Raw genomic sequence first — 24459 nt, forward strand, 5'->3', positions numbered from 1 at the left:
TCAAGGCTTTAGAAAACACTCAATTAAATCCAATCCAATTGATCTTAGCTATCCAACAATGCAGTCAAGTTCAACTTAATAGTCAAATTGGTTGGTCAAAAGTTTTCTGTTTAAGGAAGTCCAGCAGATTACATCAAATTATTGACTTTTTCTGTAATTGTTGTTTTCTATCCATCCTGCTGTATTATTGATTATAGTAGCAATTTGCCTGATTAGTACCGCTCACATAAAAGAACACACAAAATGTACCCGTGTTTTGTTTTTTCACAAGAGAATATAGATTTGAACTTTTAATCTGACATTTCCAGTAGGCCAGCAACATTTCCAAATCCAACATGTTCCATAACAGAAAAAGGTTGAAAATGTAGGACAAAACGGTGGCATTACTCCTGTAAGCTGAAATCCACTAACACTGAAAAAATAGTTACTGTTGAATCTTCTGCCCTTAGTTACAGGCTTTCACAATGAAGGTTGTTGTTGTCAGTGCAATGTTTTAACACTTAGACATGATGCATTTTGTGGCTGTACAATATTAGAAAAACAAACAATAACGTTAGTGAGTATCATGCTAACATAACTTGACATTAAAAAACGAAATGCCTCACAAAAGTGTTATCACCTTTCTGCGTTCACCGCAAAATTTCTCTCTGAAATATGTTTGCTACTAGCTGGTCAAGCTGAAAATTATGCAATTTTCTCTGACTCTAGTTACAGCATAACGTAAGGCATTATGTAGAATTTATGCATGGTAAGGTCTTAATATCCTAAAATGGATTTCCAGTAGCAATAAAAGAGAAAGAGCTACAATCCCAGCTGGCTGGCTGATTACAGAGCAGTTTCTTGTTGCAAGAGAGCTAACATTTAGCATGGTGGCAACATAGGAAAGATGGATCTTGTTCAAATAAACCACATAGCATGTAATTGAACTCCATTTTAATGATTCTCTTTGTGTTTAGTGACGTTACCTAAAATGTTTGCCCTTTCCAAAGCACTTATTTGGATGTGCGATCTCAGTAGTCGATTTTCTCCAACATAATCACAGCGCTTCAGTGCCTAGACAAATAGATATTTAGCTTTTTTTGAACTGTTCAGAGTGCTTTACTAGAAACAACAGCGCATTCAAATGAATGAATGAGTCAATGAAACAAAAGCATGACTAACACCAGGAGGGGCAATTACGTAAAGGAATAACCAAGCAGTAAAATCTCTGTAGGTGTTGGTGCAGGGAGAAGTATTTATGTAATGCGCCAAGGTCAGCTACAGCATCATGTAGGGTTACATTTCAGGAGCGCCAGTGTGTAACCAGATACAGTGGGGTAATGATGCCACAGATTGGTCCTGGTGCCTGTGACTTGTTGAGGACGTCCGGGGCGACGGTACCTGGTCATGTGACGGGTGGGGCTAACGGCGGCAGGTCGGAGCGGTCATTAGCGTTTCATCAGGCTGTGGCTCTGGCTGTGACTGTGATATGTCTGCTGTCGCCTGCTTTGATCTGGCTTCGCTGCAGCTTTCAGTAAAACGTGTCGGCTGACCTGCTGCTCATAACACGCTGTTTATTTCTAAGATTAGGTACGTTATATACACCGGTGCATTTATGTGAATTTTTATATATATTTTTTTTTATTTAAGTCGTAATCTAATTCCACATTTCTTGTGAATATCGTTCGGATGGAGGAGGAAAAAGTAATTGATTTCATGTCAGTGTGTTGTAATAGCCATGTGCTTCAGGGATGCTGTAGATCTTCTTACGTAACAAACAGTGTGGTGCAGCTCAGCATCTTTCCTATAAGACTTCATCTCCAGCTGTGTTATTCAACCGTGGCTGTCTGCCAAGTTTTGATTTCTAATGTTTGGTGTTTTGACTTTCTTGGCAACCAGATCGAGGGGATTATTATTTGACAAATCTCCTCATGGAGGCAGGAATAGCAGGCAGCTGATTTTATTCTGAGCTCTGCGTGGGGAGGGAGGGGGAAGTAGGTTGGCTTATATTTAGCTCAGTGATTTGCATGTGGCTCCAAGTCCCTTTTTTTTGTTAACAGCAGATTGTGACACTGCAAGTCGCTTTTAGAAGCCTTCAAAAGAACTGGGCCGAATGAGCCGAGTCCAATCAGAACAAGGGCGTGGGAAAAACCCCGACCCATTGTTTCAATGGGAATGTGGGGCCCCGTTGGGAATAGGGGATGTCTTTTTAAATTGTTTTTGATTTAATTATCCATTCTTTTTAACCCGTCAGAGTAGAAAAGGAGTAACTAAATCAATCAATCAATCAAATTTTATTTGTATGGCACATTTCAGCAGCAAGGCATTTCAAAGTGCTACACGTAATTAAAAAAACCAGCATGTGACATTGAATAAACAGTAGGAAAGAGAAAGAGATTAAAAAAAAAAAAACAGATTAAAAAAGATAAACATTCCTTTTCAACCAGGGGGGACGACGCCCCTGTTGACTACTTTCAGACACTCATTCAGCAAAATTTATTTTCATGTTTGCTTTTTTTGGAAATGACGCCACTGTTTTATGTCGGAAAGGTTTGGTAACTTTATAAAAGCGACTGTCAAAGGAAACTTATCCAAATGATTAAAATTAAGCAAGCACAAAATCTAGAACGAAAGAAAACATACGGTCTGAGAAGAGTGAATGTGACCAGGAAAGCAATGGATGTTGTTTGTGGAGAAGCCCTTTATTGTCCGCAGAACAACAGAGCTGTTCTGTGGGACTGTTGAGTGGAGCTACTCAAGCATGCAGGGTCGTCCAGAGCTGGAATCACTTTTCTAAACTAATTACAATGAAAATGCGTGAGGGTTGTGCAAAGAACTGGCATTCTGGACTAAAGATCACTTCTAAAAAGTTTGAGGCTCACAGTTGTTGAGCAGAAAGAAAACATTTAATGTTTTAGTCAAAAGTTCTCTCCTAACTTCAACTGTTTTCAAAAATTAAAGGGAACCTCCTTTAATTCAAGAGTTACTGTTTCTACTGCAAGACAAAATGATTTAATCATGATTTCAGAAATAACTGATTCAATGCACATGAATTCAGCTCAGATGATTAGTACTTAGTGATGTTAGGGCATCTGTTTGCAGGGATATTGGCATAATTAATGCCACTTGTGTAGTCCAACTGTATCCAGGTATTGTTGCCCTTCACAGAATCTCAGAATAAAACAAGCGGAGGTTTGAACATGAACTGGATGAGATGTTTATTAAGATGTAATGACGTCGTGGCTCAGATTTGACTCTCAGGTGTTGGAAAAGCAAACAGAGTTTTTTGCAGAACCGCTTGCAGCACCACTTCCAAACATAGACAGCATACGGGGCAGTCCTGAAAGAAAAGCTGTTGACTTTCTGAAAAAGTTTAGGACTCATTGAAGAGTTCGCTTTCCAGCGGGGCAACGAGCTATGATCAAAATTTATTCATGGCCGAACTCATTCCTTACACTTCCTTTCTGCCACATAGAGTAACATATAAAGTTTTACTAAAAGCTCTTTCTGTAATGCGTCAAGATGCAAGAACATATTCAAGGGTTACTGTTTCTACTGCAAGACAAAATGATAAGTTACAATGCAGGCCGGACAAAGTTTGTGAGTACACAGGCTGCTTCCCATTGCCTGGACTTGGAAGTTTGTTGTTATTGTTTTTTTTGTTTTTTTTTTTATGTTTTGCAAGTTGGAAGTCCGTTAAAGACCCTTTGGTTTGTGTGGAACTCGGCTAACGTATCTTGACGTTTAGTCACGCTGGTTTGTGTGTAAAATGTTCTGTCAGAATCAGGTCATGCCCTCCTCTGACCAAGAGGTCCAGCACATCAAACAACAACCTGAATGAACGACTTTCATTGTGTTTGAATTGAACACATTTTTTCAGATGTATGGTTGCCTCCTCACTGTGTACTGTCCTTTTCAACAGGAATCAAACTGGAAAAACCAGCCTGAGGGACGGTGGCTATGGTCTGCCCAAACCTGTTCTGTGGTTTGAAAAAAGCCATTATGACACAATTTGAAAGGAACGCGTGTTTTCAGAGGCAGAAGTACAGCATCGTATCGGGACACGGACAGGCAGGGAAATATTTTTCCGCTTGATGATACCGTGTGCTGGATCCATGTAAAACCTTTCACCTGCGGGGGTTTGTATATCTCGCCACACCCTGGAAACCAGTGGCTGTCGCTGTTTGCCCAGCTTCAGTGTCGCCATGGAGGCTAGGCTGGGCTGTACCAAGGCGTCGTTGCCTGAGAGGGGTTGTAAAATGACTTATCTTCCTTTTAACCTGAGTAAGAACTCAACAGCTTGAACTTTTCCACCTTTAAGTTGCCAGTGTCTCTCCACCGTCGAAATAAAAATCTCCATTAAACAGTTGTGGATTACAGGGTTTAGGAATTATGCTCTTTAAATCCCTTCATCTGTTGTCTTAATCTGCTCTAACCCAGTTTTCTAACTTTAAATATGAGACAAGTGGGGGTGTACCACTCTGCCCCGTGTCTGTGTTGAAGTAGAGCAGGCCGCAGACTGACCAGTCAGGGAAGAGAGGAGGAGGAGCTGAGCCGTCTGTTTAGTCTCGCTGACCTGCGATAAGAGACAGCTGATACTCACACTCCTACATATTCATCAGGCTGGTATCCAACACACATACAAACAAGGGATCTTCCCTGTCAGAGAGGCATGCACTGTGAGAGGGAAATGCAAACTTTTGTCTGTCAAACATCAGACCTGCAGCAATGTACCGGCCCCAGGTGGGACACATGGCTTTGCCTCTGAGGACTCTGGGGTTTACTGGTCGGCTGTAGCATCAGAAGGGGAGGATGGCTCTCTGCATGTCCGACCTCGAGGACTCAGTGGACTTCTCCGACCAGGACCAGGATCAGGACGAGGAATATGTTTGTTTGCCCATCCATGAAAGCACAAAGCAGCAGGAGGAGGATGAAGAGGAGGAAGAGGCGGAACCTGGCTTCTCCAGGCATGGAAGATACAAACAGGATGAGCAGAATGAAGACATGGATGAAGAGCAGCAGATACTTTATGAAGGTAGCTACTGGTTAGTAGAGACTGTGTGATCATCAGCAGTCCTCGTTGCTTGTTCAAAAGCATATGGATGAAAAATGTGCACGTTATGCTCTGGTTGGCGTTTTTCTGTGGAATCATGTGTTTGTCCTGCGGGTGCCGTCCCTCCTTTGTGGTCCTGTCTCACACTGGACAGTGCAGCTCATCCCCCCGGATGACATAACAAACTCTAATGTTGTTGTAGAAGTTAATATTATAATCACGGTTAAGATTAATTGTAACCCAGATGGAAGCAGGAAATAATGTCTTATGATTCTCCATTGTGTGTTGCACATCATCATTCCTGGCAGGCTGTGCTTTGGGGGATTGATTGGTTAAAACAGTGACAGCTCCTTCCTGTGTGGTGCCTTAGAGTTTGCTTCCCTGTGCCTGAGTGTTTCCCCTCGGCCTCGTCTGTAACTCCACACTGCAGATTTAATCAGCCGTCTGACAAATTACACTGACAGAAAACATGCCAAGATGTTTAGATGTAAAAAATTACCTCTATAATTAGAGGTTCCCTGATCAATTGGCCCTTGACTGGAATTAGACTTTTTTTTTTTTGTAACAAGTAATCGGCAGGTCAAATATGAGGATTTTTTTCCCTTCTTCTTTAAATGCATCAGAAGTAAGAACTCTAATCATTTTTTGGGGTTATTAATGCATCAATCAATAACATACTTTTAATCCATTTTTTTCAGCGTGGAATAAAAAAACAGTGCACTGCTTTCGATATGTGCTGTCATGCATTTTCGTTTTTGTTCGATTTGAAAATCTGTGAAGTGACTTGCTGCCCCTTTTATGATTCTTCAGAAAATCATTTTTAATCGCACAAAATCAGACGTGGCAAATCAGACCACTGGAAATCACCCCGGGGGAAAAAAAATCGATCGTCACATTGTTAATATAAGCATGAGCTGCAACTTAAGTTTTCTGTTGTCAAGAGATGCTATGCTGTGCTAGTTAATTTTTATAAATAGTTAAGCCATATTAACCCAGATCCAATAAGGAAATGATTTTTTTTAGTGAAATCGCATTGTGTTGCATGTCACCAGTCTGAACAGATTGTGTTCAGGGCATTGATTAAGATAACAAGAGTTTCTTCTTAGTCTCCTTGTGCCTGTGTGTTGCTCACTAGTGGGCTAAATGTGTCTGTGACTCAGGCGGTCATCTTGAAAATTACAACTAAAAATAAGTTCAGTTGATTGGTTAATAACATCTATTATTATATTAATGTAACTCTCTGGACTAATAAACCTTTTATTACTGCCATGGCTGAACAAGACGTAATGCGTCTTCTCTGTTTTGTCCTTAAAGGATTAGTGGCACTGGGTAGAGTGAACGTATCTGTCTTAAATTACCTTCCCTGTTACGTTAGACTTTCCCTCATCAACAGGTTTCTCCCCCCTTTTTGTCTTCAGAGCTAAATTGTTACTAAAATGTTAATCGGTAAAGTATGAATACTTCCTCTTGGCACCGAAGGCTTTGCGCATTAATTCGTCGTCATGTATTTTCGTTTAGTTGTTTCACCTGGGAGGAGTTTTATTGTGGAAATAAGCCAGCATGCTCTTTGATTAGCTGCACGTACACAAATATAAAGTATGACAGGTAAACAGGCTGCACCCTGTCCTTCCACGCTTCCACAGCCGATAGCAGATGAAGACAAATGTTGTGGTTTGGCCAGCATACGGGTGGATCTGGACCTGAACAGCTATTGCAGTACATTTGTGTGTACTGTATTTGTTGTTGATGCGACAGTTCAGATTAAAGTTTTGATCCAAGTTTATTTTACTGATTATTTATTAACCTGAGGTTTGTAGCTCTTTGAAAAGGGCTGGTCTTTATGGCAGGAGCTGTTGTTATTTCTTGATGTCAAGAGAGGTGACGCACACCTGCATTTGACAATACAAATGCTGTAAAACAGTGTTTTACTAACGTTTTAAACGTTCACAAAGTGACTGTGCAGTTGATTCTTCAGTCTTGATCTTTAACCTTAACCATGAGGTTCCCAAAAGGCCAACATTTCCAAACCCAGCATGCTCCATAACAGACAGAGGTTGAAAGCAGAATGTGATGACACAGAGCAGTTTTGCCGTACTCAAACTATACTGTAAGCTGCTGTATTTATGTCTAGTCTTTGACTGGGCCATTCTAACACCTGCATTTCTAGTTGAACTTGAAGGGTCATATCTAAATATCCCTCCATTACATAAAATTTAAGGCTATGGTCCTAACATTGTAAAATATGAAAAAAAAACCATTGCAGGGGTATAAATACTTTTGCAATGTACTGATATATCTTGTTTCTGACAGCCATGCTGCTGCTCCAAGTGTCGATAATAAAATGTGTGTTTTGCATGGGCCGACTCCTTTTGCATTATTGTTTTGCATATTCCTTGCATCACATTCCCTTTTTGCTAAAGATAAACTTTGAAAGCGTCAGATGTGATCAAATTTCTTTGGCTTTTTTTTTTTTAGGGCTTCAATGATGGCATGTGGAAAAGTCAGCCATGATGAGACGCGTACCTTCACTAGGAAATGATAACTGAATCTGCAAATGAAGGAGATTGATAATCATCCAGATGAACATGGTTGTGGTTCTGCACTCTGACCTCTGAAACTGTGCTCAGCAGCTTATCTTTTCTGACTCATTCGTTAGGTTAAAGACCAGCGAGTTGTTCATGTGGGTAATGATGAATTTTGATCATGCATGTGCTTCTAACTGGAAGCGGAAAGAAGGCTGCAGAGGGAGCAGCTGAATTCTGTTTACATGTCGGCTGTGATGGTTGCAAGTTGAAATCCAGCAGGTAATGAGCTGTTTATGATGCAGAGTTATATAATTTGAAGTCTGATGATACTAGCGGAGGCCCGCCACTCACTTCTGTCTGTCAGGGTAAATACTGGAGACACCTTCACTGATCACGCTATGCAGGTCCAAGGCTCCATATAATTCTATCAGCAACTCCAAAGACATACTGATGATTCTATTTTGAATTTCAAATTGGTAGTGTAATAAAAATGCTTTTTTTTATGCACTGTTTGATCTCTAAAAGTTTTCAGTGTCTTCGCAAAAGTATTCATCCTGGTTTTCTTCCAGGATTTCATTGTTTTTTTGGTTTTTTTTGCTGAATAAAGCTTTTACCACAAGATGATGCTACCATGAAGATACTGAGTTCAGGAAGATGTGCAGTGTAAAATGTTCAAAATGTGAAATTGACCAATAGTTTTGTGGTCAACAGATTCTCCCTCCGGAGCTGTGGATCCCTGAAGCTCCTGCAGAGTTTCTGTGTGCTCCTTTGACTGCTGCTGCTGTTGTTTGTTACTCTTCTTTTGGACATTTGTCTCTGAAACTTACCGTTCCCTCCGTGTCTCCCTCCTGCAGTGTTGTGTGCGGACAGAGTGGGCCAGATGACGAAGACCTACAGCGACATCGACGCCGTCACCCGACTGCTGGAAGAGGTCAGTACGGAAAAGTCAAATCTGTCGAAGCAGATCAAACAGAAGGCGACATTTTTAGAGGGATTTTAAAGCACTTACGTTGGGGATGTACTAATGTGATGATTTAAAATGTGGGGATTTTCTCTGAGGGTCAAAAGAACAATGTCGTTGAACTCGTTTCCTAGAGCTGATATTTTAATGTAACTTATCACCTCCCGGTCTGTGACAAAAAAAAACAACAAAACAACAAAAAAAAAGAGCATAAAGTAGGACATCAAGAGACAAAAGTGTCTGAAAACTTGAATGGTGTCGTTGTCAAATAAAGCTTGAGATGTAACACTCAGATGGGCATGCAGGTTTCCTCTGAACAAAGCTCTGGTTGTGACCATGCCAGATGCTTTGTGTTCTTCAGTTGCACATGAAACACAGCTTAGTGTTGCTGCCTGTGTGTGTTTGGCTATTTTTACTGCCAGGAAACAAAATGTTTGTGAGGCAGCAGACTCAGCCTGCCTCAGGTGAATAAGCCCTTAATGATTGTTCAGCTGTGACTAATAGCAGCCTTTTCTGTATGTTTGCTCATGATTTATTCCATTACTTACTTCATTTATTGGCAGTCCTTGGGAAGATTAATGAATAACCTTCAAATGAAAGGATTTGTATTTGCAGTAGAGTAATCGGACGATTATAGTTTGAGAAAAAGTCCAACATTTTAATTCTGTGTATTCAACAGGGGGCGGGGGGGAAACATCTTAAGAAATAATTGTTTTATAAAATGACTAAGTATTTAGACAGCCATATTTTGCAAACAGGGTAGAAGTATTCAGTCCTCTGCTGTGAAATCCTCCTCCTGATTTCAGCTCACACTGTGGGTGTTCCCCTTGGAGGATAGAGAAAGCCATGAAAGAAGGCTGATTTTGAATCTGGTGATGCTGTTTTTTTTTTTTTTTCTTGAAATAGACAAGCATCATAGATTCTCCACCAGATTTGGGCGCAAAGTGTTTTCCCACCTATTTATCACTTCACATCAGACCCACTTGGAGTGTGTTTGCTGAGAAACTCAATCTCAGTCTTGTCTGAGCAGAGCGCTCAATCTTCACCTGTTTAGGTTGGAAACATTTTTGACTTTCATTCTGATGGTTGGGATGTAGACGGTGTGTTATCATCATACTCTGTGCTGCAGTTCCCCTACAGTGAGCTAGAGGGATTTATTTATTTATTTATTTTTATTTTTATTATTATTTTTTTTTTTTACCTCCCAGACCTGCCTGCTTACCATGTGCTGACAAAACAAATATGAGTTTCACACTGGCCAGTAGCTGAACGAAATGTCATATTGATAACGCAGGGAAAAAAGAAAATCATGGTTGGAAAACTGGACTTTTCCTTTATGAAGGAAAAATAGAAATTAAAAAAAGCTTTCTTTATATTCTTTGAATGGACGTGTTTGGGGGACCAGTGATTGTGACACCATTGATTTCTGTTAAAACCTGTTTTTTTTTGTTTTTTTTTGTTTGTTTGTTTGTTTTTTAAGTTGACATTTTCCCCATTGAGTAAATGACATTAAATTATAAATGTTGAATTTTTCTAAAAAGATTTGAATGTGCATTTATGTTACTGCGATAACAGATGAATCTATTTTAAGGTTGTTTTTTTTACTTGACTCAAGTTTTGATGACTACATGACGGTATAAACAAACACTTGACGAAGCGATGTTAATGTCTTTCTGCTTTTGTTGGAAACAGGGAGCAGTCGACCCAGTAAATCTTAGTTTTCCAACATCCTCCTAAAACATTTTCTGCCCCATTATGCAATGACCAACTACAGTATATTACTGGCACAGACAGAGGGATTTCTTGGTACTTGTATAACTGGGCTAGTATTTATGACTTCTTTATAATACTGATCTGGATAACAGCGGTATTGCGATTCTGAAAAATTTGGTCATTGTATATTGTGCAGCTCTGATGAAGGGACGCTGATAAATTTGCCTGCAGTAAAAGCTTGAACAGTTCATATTTTGTTTTATTCTTTTATTTTTGCTGATGTTTCCTCCTCTTTAAGATTAATATATTACTAATCTTTAAGAAGGCTGATATTCTACTTAAATACACTTTAATTAATCAAAACTGATTGGTAAATTTCTTTTTCCTGAATAATAAACATACACCTGTTGTAGCTGGGAGGCTAATAGTCATAGACGTAGCGGTCCAGGGTTCAATTCCTGAACTTGGGACTTTCTCCACTTGTCTTCCCACCTTCTGAGAAGCGAAAGAGAAAAAACACTATTTTGAACATTTAACTGTGAAATAAAGTCATAAATGGTATACCAACTCACTTGTTGTTGTTTTAACATTTTAGTCGCTTTCTTTAACAGTGTAATTTCTTATGGTGTTGAAGTTTTGTATTTTTTGCTGCCTCTTGGCTAGAACTCCTTTTTGGGGAAAAAGAGATTTTAATCTCAGTGGCATTTAATACTGTTTAAAATAAAGGTTAAGTAAAAAAAATATATATATATATATATATATATTTCTTTTAATTGCTCTAAATCAAAGTTTGTGTTTGGAGCAGAAAGAGCGGGACCTGGAGCTGGCAGCTCGCATCGGACAGTCGCTGCTGAAGAAGAACAAAGCTCTGAGTGACAGGAACGACCTGCTGGAGGACCAGGTGGAGCACATCCGAGAGGAGGTACACACCAGCAACATTAAAGGGCTTCTGTAGTCTCTCAGGGTCAAAGGTGACAATACTTAACTGCCACATATGCAGGTTTATTAGATTTTTTTATCGAGCCTTGCAGGTGCTTGGACATGTTGTGAACAAAATCCTCCACATCAGCTGTTTTTGTTTTGTTTTTTCCTTCCCCTGTCCGGTGTTCATCATTTCTCCACATGTCTTCACATCCAGGTGTCTCAGCTGCGTCACGACCTCTCCATGAAGGACGAGTTGCTGCAGTTCTACACCAACGCCGCTGAGGAAAGTGAGGGGGAGTCCAACACCTCCACACCGTAAGCGTCCTAACACTCACTTCGTCTGCTCCGGTCACGTCTGCATGCAGCTGCGGTGTTGAATTGACATTGAGAAGTTTCGGTTGAATGTCTAATCGTCATTTGTTTGTTTTGGGGGTGTTTAAATAAAAGAAATGTGATAAAGGTTGAAATATCGGTGCGTTTACAGGGTGCGTTTGAGTGAACCTAGCTTGTCCACCCCGACCCTGTTCCCGCTGGACTCCCTGCAGAAGAAACTCAAAGATTTGGAAGAAGAAAACAAATCACTGCGATCTGCGGTACGTAGAAGCATAAGCTTTCCCTGCAATGTTGACGATGGTCTACATGTCAGGTAACAGGAAGTAGATATACACACCAGTTCCAATACAAGCCCACTAACATTTGATTAATCACTCTGTTGCATATGTGGCTAAAAGTAGACCACACACACTATTTCTAGCCCTCAGTTTGTTCCCAAACTGGAAATCTGACCACTTGAGTTTATTTAAATATGTTGACTTTCTGCCACAGATCCAGCGCTTCAGCAGATTTTTTACAAATTTCAATTGCGTTGAAGTCGGGGCCACTCCAGAGGCTTAATGATGCATCCAATCCAAGACCAGTTCCTAGGCTGATTTGATATCACTGTCCAGCTTTTCGGCTGTATTATCTCACCCATTTTGTGCAAAACACCAATTTTATTTTGATATTGAAACCTTTATTTGACCATTCATATGCTTCTGAATTTTTAAGAAAACATCTTGGGTGACAAACTCCTGAAGATGTAGGGAGTTTTGTAGTTTATTCCAAAAGCACCGAAAACTAAATAGATCCTCAGCGTTAATTCTGCCACCACTTTACCTGATAGATGGTGACGTGTTTGCGGGTATGAAGGCCTCACCTTGACTTTAACAAGAATTATTCTTCCTGAACCAATTTTTTTATGTTCAATCTGAGCGAAGATTTGGCTCAGACTCTCTGAATCTCTGAATGGAAATAAACCATTTTGAAATATTCAGTCAGTTTCGGCAGAAACCTGAGGGCTATAAAATCATGCAGCTGAATGACGTTGAATTAAATATTAGTGGGACATGTGGGGGTAATTTAGCCTTGCACGTTTCACCCTCTGTGTATTTGTGCACCCTGTTCACAAGTTATGATTGTAAAACAAGAAGGGTTGTTTTACGTTTTTTGCCTTAATTTAGTGACATAGCTTCAGCAATGCATAATCAGAACGCTTTAATAAAACCTGCATCTGTTTTCCATGATAAATCAACGCATCGTGGAACCTTTTCTGAGAAGGTGATTGCAAAGATTGACCACCGTTTTATCCATTTGTCCTCCCAGGCGAATCATTTGGAGACGGAAACCATCTCGTACGAAGAGAAAGAGCAGCAGCTTGTCAATGACTGTGTCAAAGAATTACGTGAGTTTTATATCTTTTTTTTTTCTTTTTTCTTTTATCTCATCTGTCGTTAAAATTTCAGTGGCTATAACATTTCCGGGCCCTCTCCCCCCTCCTGCCCTTCCAGGAGCTGCCAACCTGCAGATTTCCTCTCTGGCAGAAGACCTGGCCAGGAAGAGCGAGGACGCTTCCAGACAGCAGGAGGAAATCACACACCTCCTCTCTCAGATCGTCGACCTGCAGAAGAAGGCGAAGCTCGTAAGAAAGCCTTTAAAAAAAATAATAATAAAAATTTAAAAGAAGCTCCTAATGCAAACATGGATTTTTTAGATACATTAGGTAAAAGAATTGCGACTGCATGTCCTGTGTTGTCTTTGGTGTTCACAGTATGCGGTGGAGAACGAAGAGCTGACTCAGCACCTGGGTGCAGCCAAGGACGCCCAGAGACAGCTCACTGCTGAGGTAAACGCATGACTGTAAAGGACAGTTAACGGTATTATTATTATTATTTTATGTGCGTTCTTATTTACGTGAAAAGTGACGATTTTTGAGGACCAAAGCGTTCTCCTAATGCAGCAAACTCTTTTAATTTTTACTTGGACAACTAAGTTCTAGACTTGAAGTTTGCTTTGCAGCTATTGATATTGAAGTATTCTACTATATATTTACTCATAAGAAGTAATATTTTCTTAATATCAAGCTTTAGTTGGGTAGAAAAACACTTAAAACGGGAAAAATATTCGAACATAAAAACCTCTTTGTGAGAAAAATAATCTTGTCAGACAGGAAATAAGCATAAATCTCATTAATCCAAGATCTTTAATCTTAGATTCCAGTTTTTGCAGTGATTAGAAACGGGATGTTAATTAGGTTTAGGTCAAGGTTAAACTTAGATGGAGGTTTTTGAACGGAATAATTTGAGTTTATCTCCCTTTCAGATCTAAATGTAAGACTATTTTTATTCAACCAAAAAGTTTTTAGATGAAACTAATGTCTTAATGGCTCAGGTGCATCAAGACTAAATTTGGTAGATGTTTAGTTTAAATGTTAACTCTTTTTTTTTTTTACTCTGCAGAAACACAAAAAGTATTTTTGGTTTAGTTTCTACTGCAAATATCTTAATACACTTAAAATGAGACAAAAGTAACTAACAAGTAAGTTTTCAGCAAGAAATAGGATCTTATTTAGAGTCAATAATTCCTTAATTTTGAATTTAAAAAAAAAAAAAACTACTCGTTCCACTGGCAGATTATTTTATTTTTTAACATGGGGAAAATCTCTTGCTGTAAATGAAATAATCTGCCAATGAAACTGGAACTTTTTCATCAATATTAAGGATTTATTGACTTAAAGCAAGCTGAAAAGTTACTTGTAAGTTAGTTTGTATTATTTCAAGTGCACTAAAAATCAGACAAAAATGCTTTGTAATATTTTATGTTTTTGCAGCGATGAACTCTGCAATGGACTTTTTAAAAATATATATCTATGTTTTAAGTCAAAAGCCAAACCTGCTGCATTTTTTTCCCCTTCTCTCTGTCCTTCCGCCTCTCCTCTCTCCTTTCTCAGTTGCGGGAGCTGCAGGATAAGTATGCAGAGTGCATGGAGATCCTCCATGAGGCTCAGGAGGAGTTGAAGAACCTGAGGAATAAATCTCTACCTCTCAGCACCCCGAGGCGTTTCCACACACTGGGCTTATTCCCAATGGTCAGCGCATGAGCTGTCACAGCTTTATGCAGTTCAGTATATCGGACTGTCGGCTCCAGCAGAATGAATGGATTCATTTTCTTCTCTCAGGACTCGCTCGCAGCAGAAATAGAGGGAACTATGAGAAAAGAGCTTCAGATGGACGATCCAGACGTAGAAGAGCAGAGGTGCCTTTAGTTTTACGCTCTGACGTTGTTCCTGCGTGATACTTTGAATGTATCCCTCGATCTCCGTAGTAACGCGATCGTGTCGCTCGTTTCTCCAGGCTGCACCCAAAGCGGGTTTTCCAGACGGTGAAAAACCTCAACCTGATGCGACAGCAGCGCTCCTCTGCAGCCCCCTCCCCTCTGAACATCCCAGGGTCCAATCAGAACTCGTGCTTCACCTCGAGCCGCTCCAGCAGGGCGGGCACGCCTCGCTCCAACTCCATCTACGGGAGCGAAACAGGAAGTGGGATCATCTTGGACAACAGGACAAGCAGCATCCTGGAGGGTCCGGACGACGGGTGAGGAACATTCTGAATCTTTAGCAAGCAGAAAGAAAGGGAAAAAAAATAGAGATTGCTCTTCTTCTCATCTCTCTTTCTCTCCTCAGGTCGGAAGACTCCAACAAGCGGCCCCCTGGTACGCCGGGGACCCCGGGCAGCAGGGACCTGGAGGCAGCCCTGCGCCGCCTGTCGCTGCGCCGTGACAACTACCTCTCGGAGAAACGCTTCTTCGAAGAAGAGAGGGAGAGGAAGCTGGCCTACCTGGGGAAAGAGGAGGAAAAGGGAGAGGCTGATGGCAGCGGGGACCCGGGGACCCCAACGGAGAGCCTGCTGTCGTTCTGCTCGCATCCCTCCTTCGGAAGCATCTGGTCGGGATACTCCATCACAGCCAGGTCCTACCTGCCGGAGAAGCTGCAGATTGTAAAGCCGCTGGAAGGTGATTATTGGTCTCATGATCCTCTTGACACAAATAAGGGAAAGAAAAGTCGTAGCTCCCAAAACGTCTTCCTGAATGCAAACGAAAACTCAAAGAGAAAAGAGAATCCCAACCAGAAGCAGAGGCAGGACTACAGCTATGTTTTTCTAAACAGCTCAAACAGTGAGACACAGATTGGTCCAACGCGAGACGACGACGACGCCAAACACCCGAACCGCTATTTAATCTTTCATAACCAGAGCGAGTCACAGATCCTCCTGAGCGCCTCACCGAAGGCGAAGCTGCGCAGAAGCTCCAGTCTGTTGGAGATTCGCAGCCTGTTGGGTTTCCAGCCTCCCCTCAGAGCTCCTCCGGCTCTGGGCAGAGGCCTGCTGACGGCCTTCAGACAAGAGGAAGGCAGTCTGAACCTTCAGCACTCCTTTTATTTCAGACACACTCAGCCGCGCTGCTGGTTCGAAGTGTAGAAACCACACAGGACAACGCAGGAATGTTACAGATCATAAAAAATATGAGTACGTGGTCGATATACTTTTCAAAGCAAACATACTTTGTGCTTGTGTGCATTTATATTGTCCAAATTATGCCTTATTGGTTAGGCATAAACCTTATGTTTTTACTAAGTTTGTCAGCTTAATTGTTACATCTTTCATTTGCCTAAATATCCATATTTAACAGCCCTGACAGAGTTGGATTTCACTCCTGGTCGCTGTAACTTCATGCACCATTTGCAGTGTTTTCCCTCCACCTAGTGTTCAGAACTGAAATTACAATCATAAACATATACTTTGCACTATTTTGCTGTCTTGTGTGTAAAATTAAATAAAATGGGAGAAAAAAAACGACATGGTAGCATAAACAATAGGATGGAAAACAATGTGGGGTTTTTTCTGCATAGAACATTCAACATTTTTTTTTATAGTTGGGTCAAATAGAATAAACAAAATAGAGAGTATATAATTAGAAATATCCTCTACCGTTCCACAGTTGGGAGGGAATTCAGGTGTAAAAGCAACAAAGTGACAGAGATGTACTGTAGGTTCACACAAAAATATTTAAATTATCATGTATGTATATTTTTTGTTCATTTTTGGCTCTGCTCCTCCTGTTTGTGTCTTTTGGGATTTTTTTTTGTGATAAAGTGCCTTGAAGTGTGTGACCGTAACGTAGCAAAACGTGACAAGTTCGTAGATTATTGTCACCGTTTCACCATCCCTGTAGGTTTGTTTCTGCTCTCTGTGTCGTTTCTTCTGTCCTCCTGAGCAAAATATTTATTAGCACGACATCTGTCTTCTGAATCGTGACATTTACACATTTGTTTCTCTCTTTCATCTGTAGCCGCTTTTCTTTTCCCTCTGTCTCTTTTTGAGCTTTCTTTTCTTCATTTGATTCTTTCTTCTTCCATTTGACTTCTGTTTTCTTTGTAAACAACTTCCCTAATAAAATCTAATTTCCTCCTCTTCCATTCCTTATATTCTTGTCTCTTTTGTTTTTCCCCCAGTTAATTCGCTCACATGTTCCCACATTTTACATAAAAAGCACCCAAAATAGCGAAAGTGCTGAAACTTGACATAGACATTTTGCTCACTTTGCTGTCTGCCCTTTTTAGACAGTTAAAACATGGAGACTATCTTTTCTGATATTATTATCTTTATGCTGGTCATATATTTTGTTCAGTGGAAAATAGTGCTGCAGCTTAACAGAGCTAACTCTCACAAGCTAATCTGATTCAGGATGTGTGGTGGGTTTTTAACTTCCTGTGTTGTTAGCATTCCTGTTCATTCACTGCACATTTCAGACCTAAATGTTAGTTTTGCTAAGGAATAAACCCCAATGTTTGATTTCTCAATAGGTTTATAAACCTGCAGCTCATTGGGTCACATATGTTCAGGTAGAAGCACAGCTGAAATGGTCTTATTGTGAATTGCTGTACATCTAGAGTGTCTTTAGCGTATTTTCCGGTAACATAAGGCTTTCCTTTTTTACTTGTGCAGGTTCTGCTACCCTGCACGCATGGCAGCAGCTGGCTCAGCCACACATGGGGGCTCTGCTGGACCATCGGCCGGGCGTGGTCACAAAGGGCTTTCGCACTTTAGAGCAGGACCGGGAGCAGGAGCAGGAGGACAGCTGGCAGCTGGACCAGCCGGAGGAGGACGAGGCGTCGTGTGACCCGTTCACCGGCTCGTCAGGAGAGAGCCCCGCTCCGACAGGTTCCCTTTGCTCTACCGCCGCCGGCTCCGCCTGCTGCAACATCAAGGGCAGCAACCAGCTAGAAGGACTGAATGGAGCAATTTGTGGTCCGAAAGAGGCAGTGGAAGGAAAAGATGGAGTCGTCGCCAGAGTCGTCGCCGGCGCGCCCCTTCCCCTTTCCCGCCCTTCCCCGTCCTCACCCGTTCCCTCTTGTTCGGAGCGCAGCAGGCACACGGACCTCAAGGAGCTCCAGGCCCTGCAACCCGCCACTGTGGACCGCATGCCTGGTGAGGGAGCGTTTTAGCAGGAAAAGAGAAACCCAATGAAACTAAATCTGGAGCACGGGGAGAATAGAAGGAACGGGCAGAGGAAGACGGGTGGGAGGGTGGAAGGAGTGAAGGGAAGGCTTTCACTGGACGTTTCGCAGCTGTAACGTGGCAACACTTCCTGCATGATCACACTCAACCTCCGCTCGAGCCAGGAGCCACGCCTTATCCACACAGCCGTCCGCCTCCGTCCAAACAGAGTACTTTTTTTTTTTTTTTTTCTTTTTTTTTTCTTTTCTCCTTCTCAGTTTCTCCTTTTCATACGCCGCCTTTGCTTTGCTCTCACTTCCTTCAGGGCCTGGCAAGTTTCTCAAACCAAAACCTGCAAAGTTCTAAAAATTTAACAACAAAACAAAAAAATGAGAGTTTGAACATGACTGACGCAGTGCAGAGATACAGAAGTGTCATCGTATCTGGATCCAGTTTGCTCGCTGGCTTGTGTGCGCGCGCCAAGGCTGCATCAGGTGTTGCGCCCGCAGCTGTTCTGTGTCACGTGAAAGCGCGACGCTCGGAGCTGCTCGGAGCTAATTCAGCAGCTCTGTCAGAGGGTCACCTCTACCAGCTCGCACACACACTAACCCTGACCTGAGCACGTTTGGTCTTTGACAATATCTGCATGTATCTGCTATCATTTGAGATTCATTTAGAGAATGCAACTTTCATCTGTTTCTTCTTCATCCCTTCATTTTCTATCCTTGCTTCACTCTAATCTTGATTCGGAGGGGGAATTTTTTTTTTCTTCTTGTTTTTTATTTAATTGCTTTCGATTTATTTGCATTTAACTTGAATGCAGGAGGTCAGCTTTCAACAACTGAGAAGATCATTAGATGTTAAAAATCAGTTGAAAAATACAAAAGCGGGGCTAATTAAAACGGGTGCTTTCACCTGGGGTCTGAACTGTGACTGCGATCTATTTTCCCCCTTTCTTTACGACATGCAGTTTTACAGTGTATGATTTTTGGTGCATTTTTCATCACGGCTGACGGAATTTTATTTTGTTCTCCTCCTCCAGTCCATTTCCCAGGGAAATGTCTGTCCCACACCAGCTCCACCTACACCTTCACCACCTGCAGGATTCTCCACCCGTCTGACCAGCTGACCTCTGTGTCCCCCAGGTAACGTAACACCCAAATATTTACCAACGCGCACTTTTTCAGCCGGATTTTTTATTTTTTTTTTTCTGCTTTGGGTTCCTTTAATATTCACTTCAAATCGCTGTTAATTTACACAAATTAAATGGAGCTGGACGCTTCTCTCTCGTTTTTTTTTTTCTTTCTTCGAAACACATTTTGGTGTCACAGGAGGTCGCTCAAGTGTTTGTGTCCCTGCTGTGTGATTGGCTCGACAGGTCATGTGATGAGGAAGACGAGCCGGAGCTGTATCACATAGCTCTGCTGGCAGGATTAGAGCAGACCCATTGAAAGCACCGTTCAGTGTGCAGATGGGTGAGAACGTGCATGGCTGTGCATCTCTAAAGACCTTGTGTGGGTGTGTTTGAACCTGAGTAACGTCAGGGTTTGCCTCTAAATCTGCTCTCTAATCCAGTGTGCACAAGCTTCTTTTTGAGGTGGATACCGATAATAACGAAATAATAATTACGAAAACAGTGTTCAGGCCTGTTAAAATCTTTTGGGACGAAATGATTACAGAAAGTTCAAATCCAGTTTGAGAAAGCATTTGTCGTACCCACTGACTTTCCACTGAATGTTTTTTAATTGACTTTTGCCTTATTTTGTAACGAGGCGTTTGACTGCTGAGGTTTGGAAATTGCTGCAAAACAAAAAAAAAAATGCTACATTGCAGACACTTCAAAATAACAAATATTTTAATCATGCTTGAAATCTAATGATTACGGAGTCGGAACGAAGCTCGACACGATCGCTGCGCTGCTGTCGATGTTTCTAGCTCAGAAAATATCAGTGGGTTTGCATGCAAGTTTCTCTAAACCTACTTTGTGTAAGCTAAAATGAATCGTGCATGTTTTGACACGTTGATGCAGTTTTTACTAAAAGCTGTCAGACATCCGTGGTCTTTTTGAGCAAAAGTGACTTCTCACTTATTGGCCTGTGAAATTAGAAGTTAATCTTTTGCTTTTTGATGAATTTTTGCAGCTTGACCAGTCTTGATATGTGAAGTGACACAATCCTGTACACATTGGATAATTATCTAATATCTAAGCTGGTAGGAAGGACAGAAAATGAGTGAGTCTAGAGGAGCAGCGTATGCCGAGATGTGGTGTGAACATGAAGGCTGCAGGAACTGGATGAGATGCAGGCAGATGAGCAGCTGTGTTGAGCCCCGAAAGGGAGAAAGACCGTCTGTGGTTTTGTGCAGATCGAAGACATTGAAGTTCTTTTTTTTCTTTCCAACCTTTACCAGCCTTACAAGCTTTATTTTTGAAGAACGTCTGTAGTAGAGATCAAAATGTTTTGATCAATTTGTGCCCCACAGTTTTTGTTAGGCCTTGCTGTTTTTCTCTACTATATCATAAGAAGGTATTCTCATTGAAATTCATTGGAGGATTTGCAGAAAAGCCTTTCAGGAGAAGAAGAAGAAAACTCACAGTGCTCTCTGTTCCTCAGTTGTTAAGCAGATGTATTATGGTGATTATTAATAAATCGAGTTCATCTGTTTCTGAACTCGAGCATTTTTCACCTGATGACTGTCATTTATGCCTTCTTTTCTACTTTTCCTCTCCTCTTTACGCCTCCAGCCCTGCGGTAGCGTTTTGCCAAAGCGGCTCTGCCATCGGCACTCCGACCCACACCTCCTCTCCCGTGCCGTTCTCGGCCCCGCACACGCCCTCCTACACCCCCTGCTGCACCCCGCGCCGCCTCTCCCTGTCGCTCTCCCTCAGCGAGTCCTCCACCAACTTGAGAGACTCCACCAAGACCACCAGCACCTCCCTAGGCCTCGTGCGCCTCCTGCTGGAGCGTGGCATTTCTGCCTCGGTGTACGATCCTTGCAGCTGGGACCGAGGGCTGGGTGCCAGCGGCGCTTCGACGCCCACGGGAAGCGTGCAGGTGCAGAGCGACGCGGCCAAGTCAGGGGAGAATGAAGTCAGACCGCCAGTGAGGCGACCGGACACGCTCCTCCTTCAGCCCTGCTCCCCTCCCTGCTCCCCGCCCCAAGAATCTGCCTCGGCCGCCACGGCGCGGCCCGCGTTTCAGTTCAGCCCTTCGAAGGAGGATCCGCCGTATTACGACGCCTTCCTCGCCTCCAAGCCGGCTCGCACCATTCTGAGGGAAGTGCTGATGGATCTGGAGAGAGAGTACGACGGCGAGGCGGACGAAGACGGCCAGAACGAGGTGGCGAACCTCGGACTGGTGGACAAGCTGAAACGCTTCCGAACGCTCTCCGCTGTTTCCGCCTCGGTTTCCTCCGGGAGCGGTCTGTTGGCGCCCTTCAGCTCCAGCGGCCTGGGTGGCGGGCTCCCGGGTTTGAATGCAGGACTGAGGAGGAACCGAAGCTATCCGGCCATGGTGGGGGCCAGCATGGCCATGAAAGACCCCGGCGGACCGCCCTGCGCTCTCATCCCACAGACGATGCAAACATCACAGCCACAGGGTCCGGCACAGACAGACGAAACGGGCAAAGTGCAAACACACCCCTCCGTTGTCAGGAAGGCCATTCACATACCGCAGACTTTACACGCACTGGAACCAGTCACACCACACACTGTAATACAGAGACATGCCAGGGCAAACTGGGATTCAGACAATTCAGCAACACAAGGCCAAGACAGTGAGGGTCAAACCAGGACGTGGTAGGAAAAACTCAGTATGTCAGGCCAAAATCACAGCGTTTTACTACACTTTCATGTTTATCATTACACACATACAAATACAAAGCCAAAAAATATATTTAGCGCACACATCGTCTGCAGAAGCAGACCGGTACAATCCGCCCTTATTTCCCCTGACAGCCAGTAGTCTGAATAAAATGTCAGAGTGACGACTGAGAGCAGGAGTGGCTGAAACTGTTACACTGTGTTATATTTAAATACTGTCTGGCCAGATTAACAAAGACGGAGTATGCTGCCTTCCTTTGTGTCATTATTGTACAATGTACTGTATATGCAATATACTGTGGCAAATAGTATATTATTAAAGCCCCAGTCTGGAGTACTTTACCATGTGACTGAATTCATATGGAGACGCACCGGTTTCTGTGGCCGCTTTGCAGCCAACGTCCTTGAGCTGGTCCAGCGTACTTGAACCAAACAAATAGCTCATTCCCTCTGGCCAGCTGACCAGACCGAGACCTTTAGATGAACTCTGAGACGACCAACATCTCCGATTTCAACAGCAGTTTTCAGCAGTCAGAGGGTGAAAACTAAAATGGATAAAAAAAGAAAACAAGAGAAATTTTTCTGAATTCCCTTCAGCCTCTTCGTGTCATAAAATATAGTTTCCTTTTCAATATCTTCTTACATCTTTGTACTTCCTACGGTTCAAATTTTTTATTTTTTTTAACACATAAGCTGATGCCGAAACCAGATGACTTAGATTGCTCTTCTCGCGTCGTTGCCAGCACAACACGGTCGTGTTTGTGCTGGTTGTGTTCGTTAATCGGAGGAATGGTTGGACCGTCGCATTTCTGACCAGCTCACCGAGCTAAAAATCATTGGACTATGCTCACCGGACGACCTCCCGGTGTGTCTCTCATTATTTAACGTGACTGGCTGGTCTCGCCAAAGCCTATAAATGTCGTCAAATGTTTTCCTTTAAAAATGTTTCATGAAGCAGTTTAGGCATTTTTAAAAGACTCTAAAAATGCCTGTTTCCATTTTTCTGCGCTGAAGCTGAAAAGGGGTCACAGTTTTTGTCTACAATGTCTTTTCCTCCTTTTCTGTCTTTTGTTGTTTAAAGAAAAGAAATCCAGATTGGGGCTTTAAGATATCTTGTTGCTGTGACTGAATGTTCTTATGTGCCTAAAAACAAACACACTGTATTTCATTAGAAAACTGATTGCATTTGTTGTCCTTTTGTTTGCATTTTGTTTTGCTGTGTGCAATAGACATGACTTTAATTGTGCAATCCAGCGGTTTGCGTGAGATTCGGTGCATTCTTCTCATTTCAGATGTATGTTTTTATCTTTTTTTGTTTTGTTTTAAGTCCTCATAAAATGTTGGATTCTACGGGAATAGAGTAAAGCTGTTGTTCAATCTGACGGAGTCCCAGAATAATTTCCCTTTTTTTTCCCCTTCATTTATTTAGCTTGATCTGTCCATATGCATCCAGGCAGTAAAGGATAAAATTTATGAATGTAGGTATGGGAGTTTCACAGATGAAATGAGCACAGACATGGCGGTTGAGCAAAACATGCAACTTCAGCACAGCTGGAAACAGATCTTGCATTTAACCCTCAAAGCTTTTTTTTTTTTTTTTTTTTTTTTCCCAAAGCATTTAGTTTTTTTCAATACTGTCCACCTTGTATCTCCAAGCAATGTCCATAATTTACTCAGTTCGGGTCAAACGGCAGAGAGCAGTGAAATCTGAATCCTGCTGATCCTGTCTCTGCAGAGTTGATCAGTTCAATCTTTAATTTTTTTGCTCCGGTTCGATCCACAGAGCAGAGCCGCCCGTTCTTAAAATTCTGGTTTGACTACACCTGAACGAGGGGCGACTGATGCTCACGTTTGTAAAACGAGTCGGTGAACTACACGGTGATCCCGACACGCAGCGTTTCAGACTTTTACACAGATCAACATTTAGGTTGCTGTTTTCACGAGGCGTTTCGATGCGTAATCTAGGTTTGGACATTGTACCTGGACCAAGAAGTTGTAGCTTGTTTCGTAAGTCACGCAAGTGACAATTGCACATCTTTAAAGTGAAGGATGTTTCAGGTTGTGTTTATTTTAGTGTCATGTGGAATCACCTTTACTGTACGAATGAAATCCTTCATACTTCAGTGGCTTTTAGAATAATTTCTCTTGCCACTAGGGGCTTCGATTGTTCGCTGTTTCTGCCTTCAGCAGCAGCACATTTTAAGAAAAATAAAACAACTCAGTATTTCAGAGGAGAAGAATGGAGCGGTAGTGTTGGTACGACAGCAGGTGTCTTAATGTAATTTTTGTGCCACGCCATCCGAATGTAAGTTATTATTCAGCTTCCAGGGCCATTGTACAGATTTCTGTCTGATTTAATCATTTCACTGTAACTGTATGCAACACAAACATGTATAATTTTGAAATATAAATATATATATATATAAAGTATGGTTAAAAAAATGTAATAAAGGTGAGTAGTTTATGTAGGATTATAGGGGAATATGTTCTAGCCAGAGACTGGTGGGCTCTATTTTATAAAACATGTCCAACTGTCAATAAAATATAAAATAGAGATTTAATTGTTGTCTTTATACTTTGACTTTATTCTGTACATCCGATGATGTTCAGCTCCTCTCAGCTATAAAGGGGCAGTATTATGTTGTTTACATTTAAAACCACAGGTAACTGTATTA

At 41.9% G+C, this 24459-nt stretch overlaps 2 protein-coding genes across 3 annotated transcripts; both read left to right on the forward strand.

Annotated features, from left to right (window-relative positions):
• The first annotated feature begins 4629 nt into the window (after positions 1-4629).
• Positions 4630-18074, forward strand: LOC103138006 (trafficking kinesin-binding protein 1-like). 2 transcript variants are annotated; one of them, XM_016672920.1, is made up of 13 exons: positions 4638-5014; positions 8412-8488; positions 11037-11153; positions 11370-11470; positions 11640-11748; positions 12797-12875; positions 12982-13112; positions 13242-13316; positions 14421-14558; positions 14649-14725; positions 14824-15063; positions 15153-15481; positions 17473-18074. In XM_016672920.1, exons 1-13 carry the CDS (start codon positions 4792-4794, stop codon positions 17970-17972), a joined length of 2196 nt encoding a protein of 731 aa, XP_016528406.1. In that variant the 5' UTR covers positions 4638-4791; the 3' UTR covers positions 17973-18074. The 2 variants fall into 2 exon arrangements, with proteins under 2 accessions (XP_007552227.1, XP_016528406.1); XM_007552165.2 differs by lacking the exon at positions 17473-18074 and having other exon boundaries at positions 4630-5014; positions 15153-16789.
• On the forward strand, positions 18032-24357 carry LOC107832919 (trafficking kinesin-binding protein 1-like; the record flags this gene model as incomplete). Its single annotated transcript, XM_016662410.1, has 3 exons — positions 18032-18194; positions 19007-19109; positions 20708-24357. Coding segments are annotated over 3 exons (1323 nt in total), but the record flags the coding sequence as incomplete, so codon positions are not given.
• Between the last annotated feature and the right edge of the window lie 102 nt (positions 24358-24459).

The sequence above is a fragment of the Poecilia formosa genome, unplaced genomic scaffold, assembly GCF_000485575.1.
Source record: "Poecilia formosa unplaced genomic scaffold, Poecilia_formosa-5.1.2 Scaffold0, whole genome shotgun sequence".
NCBI classification, from domain to species: Eukaryota; Metazoa; Chordata; class Actinopteri; order Cyprinodontiformes; family Poeciliidae; genus Poecilia; species Poecilia formosa.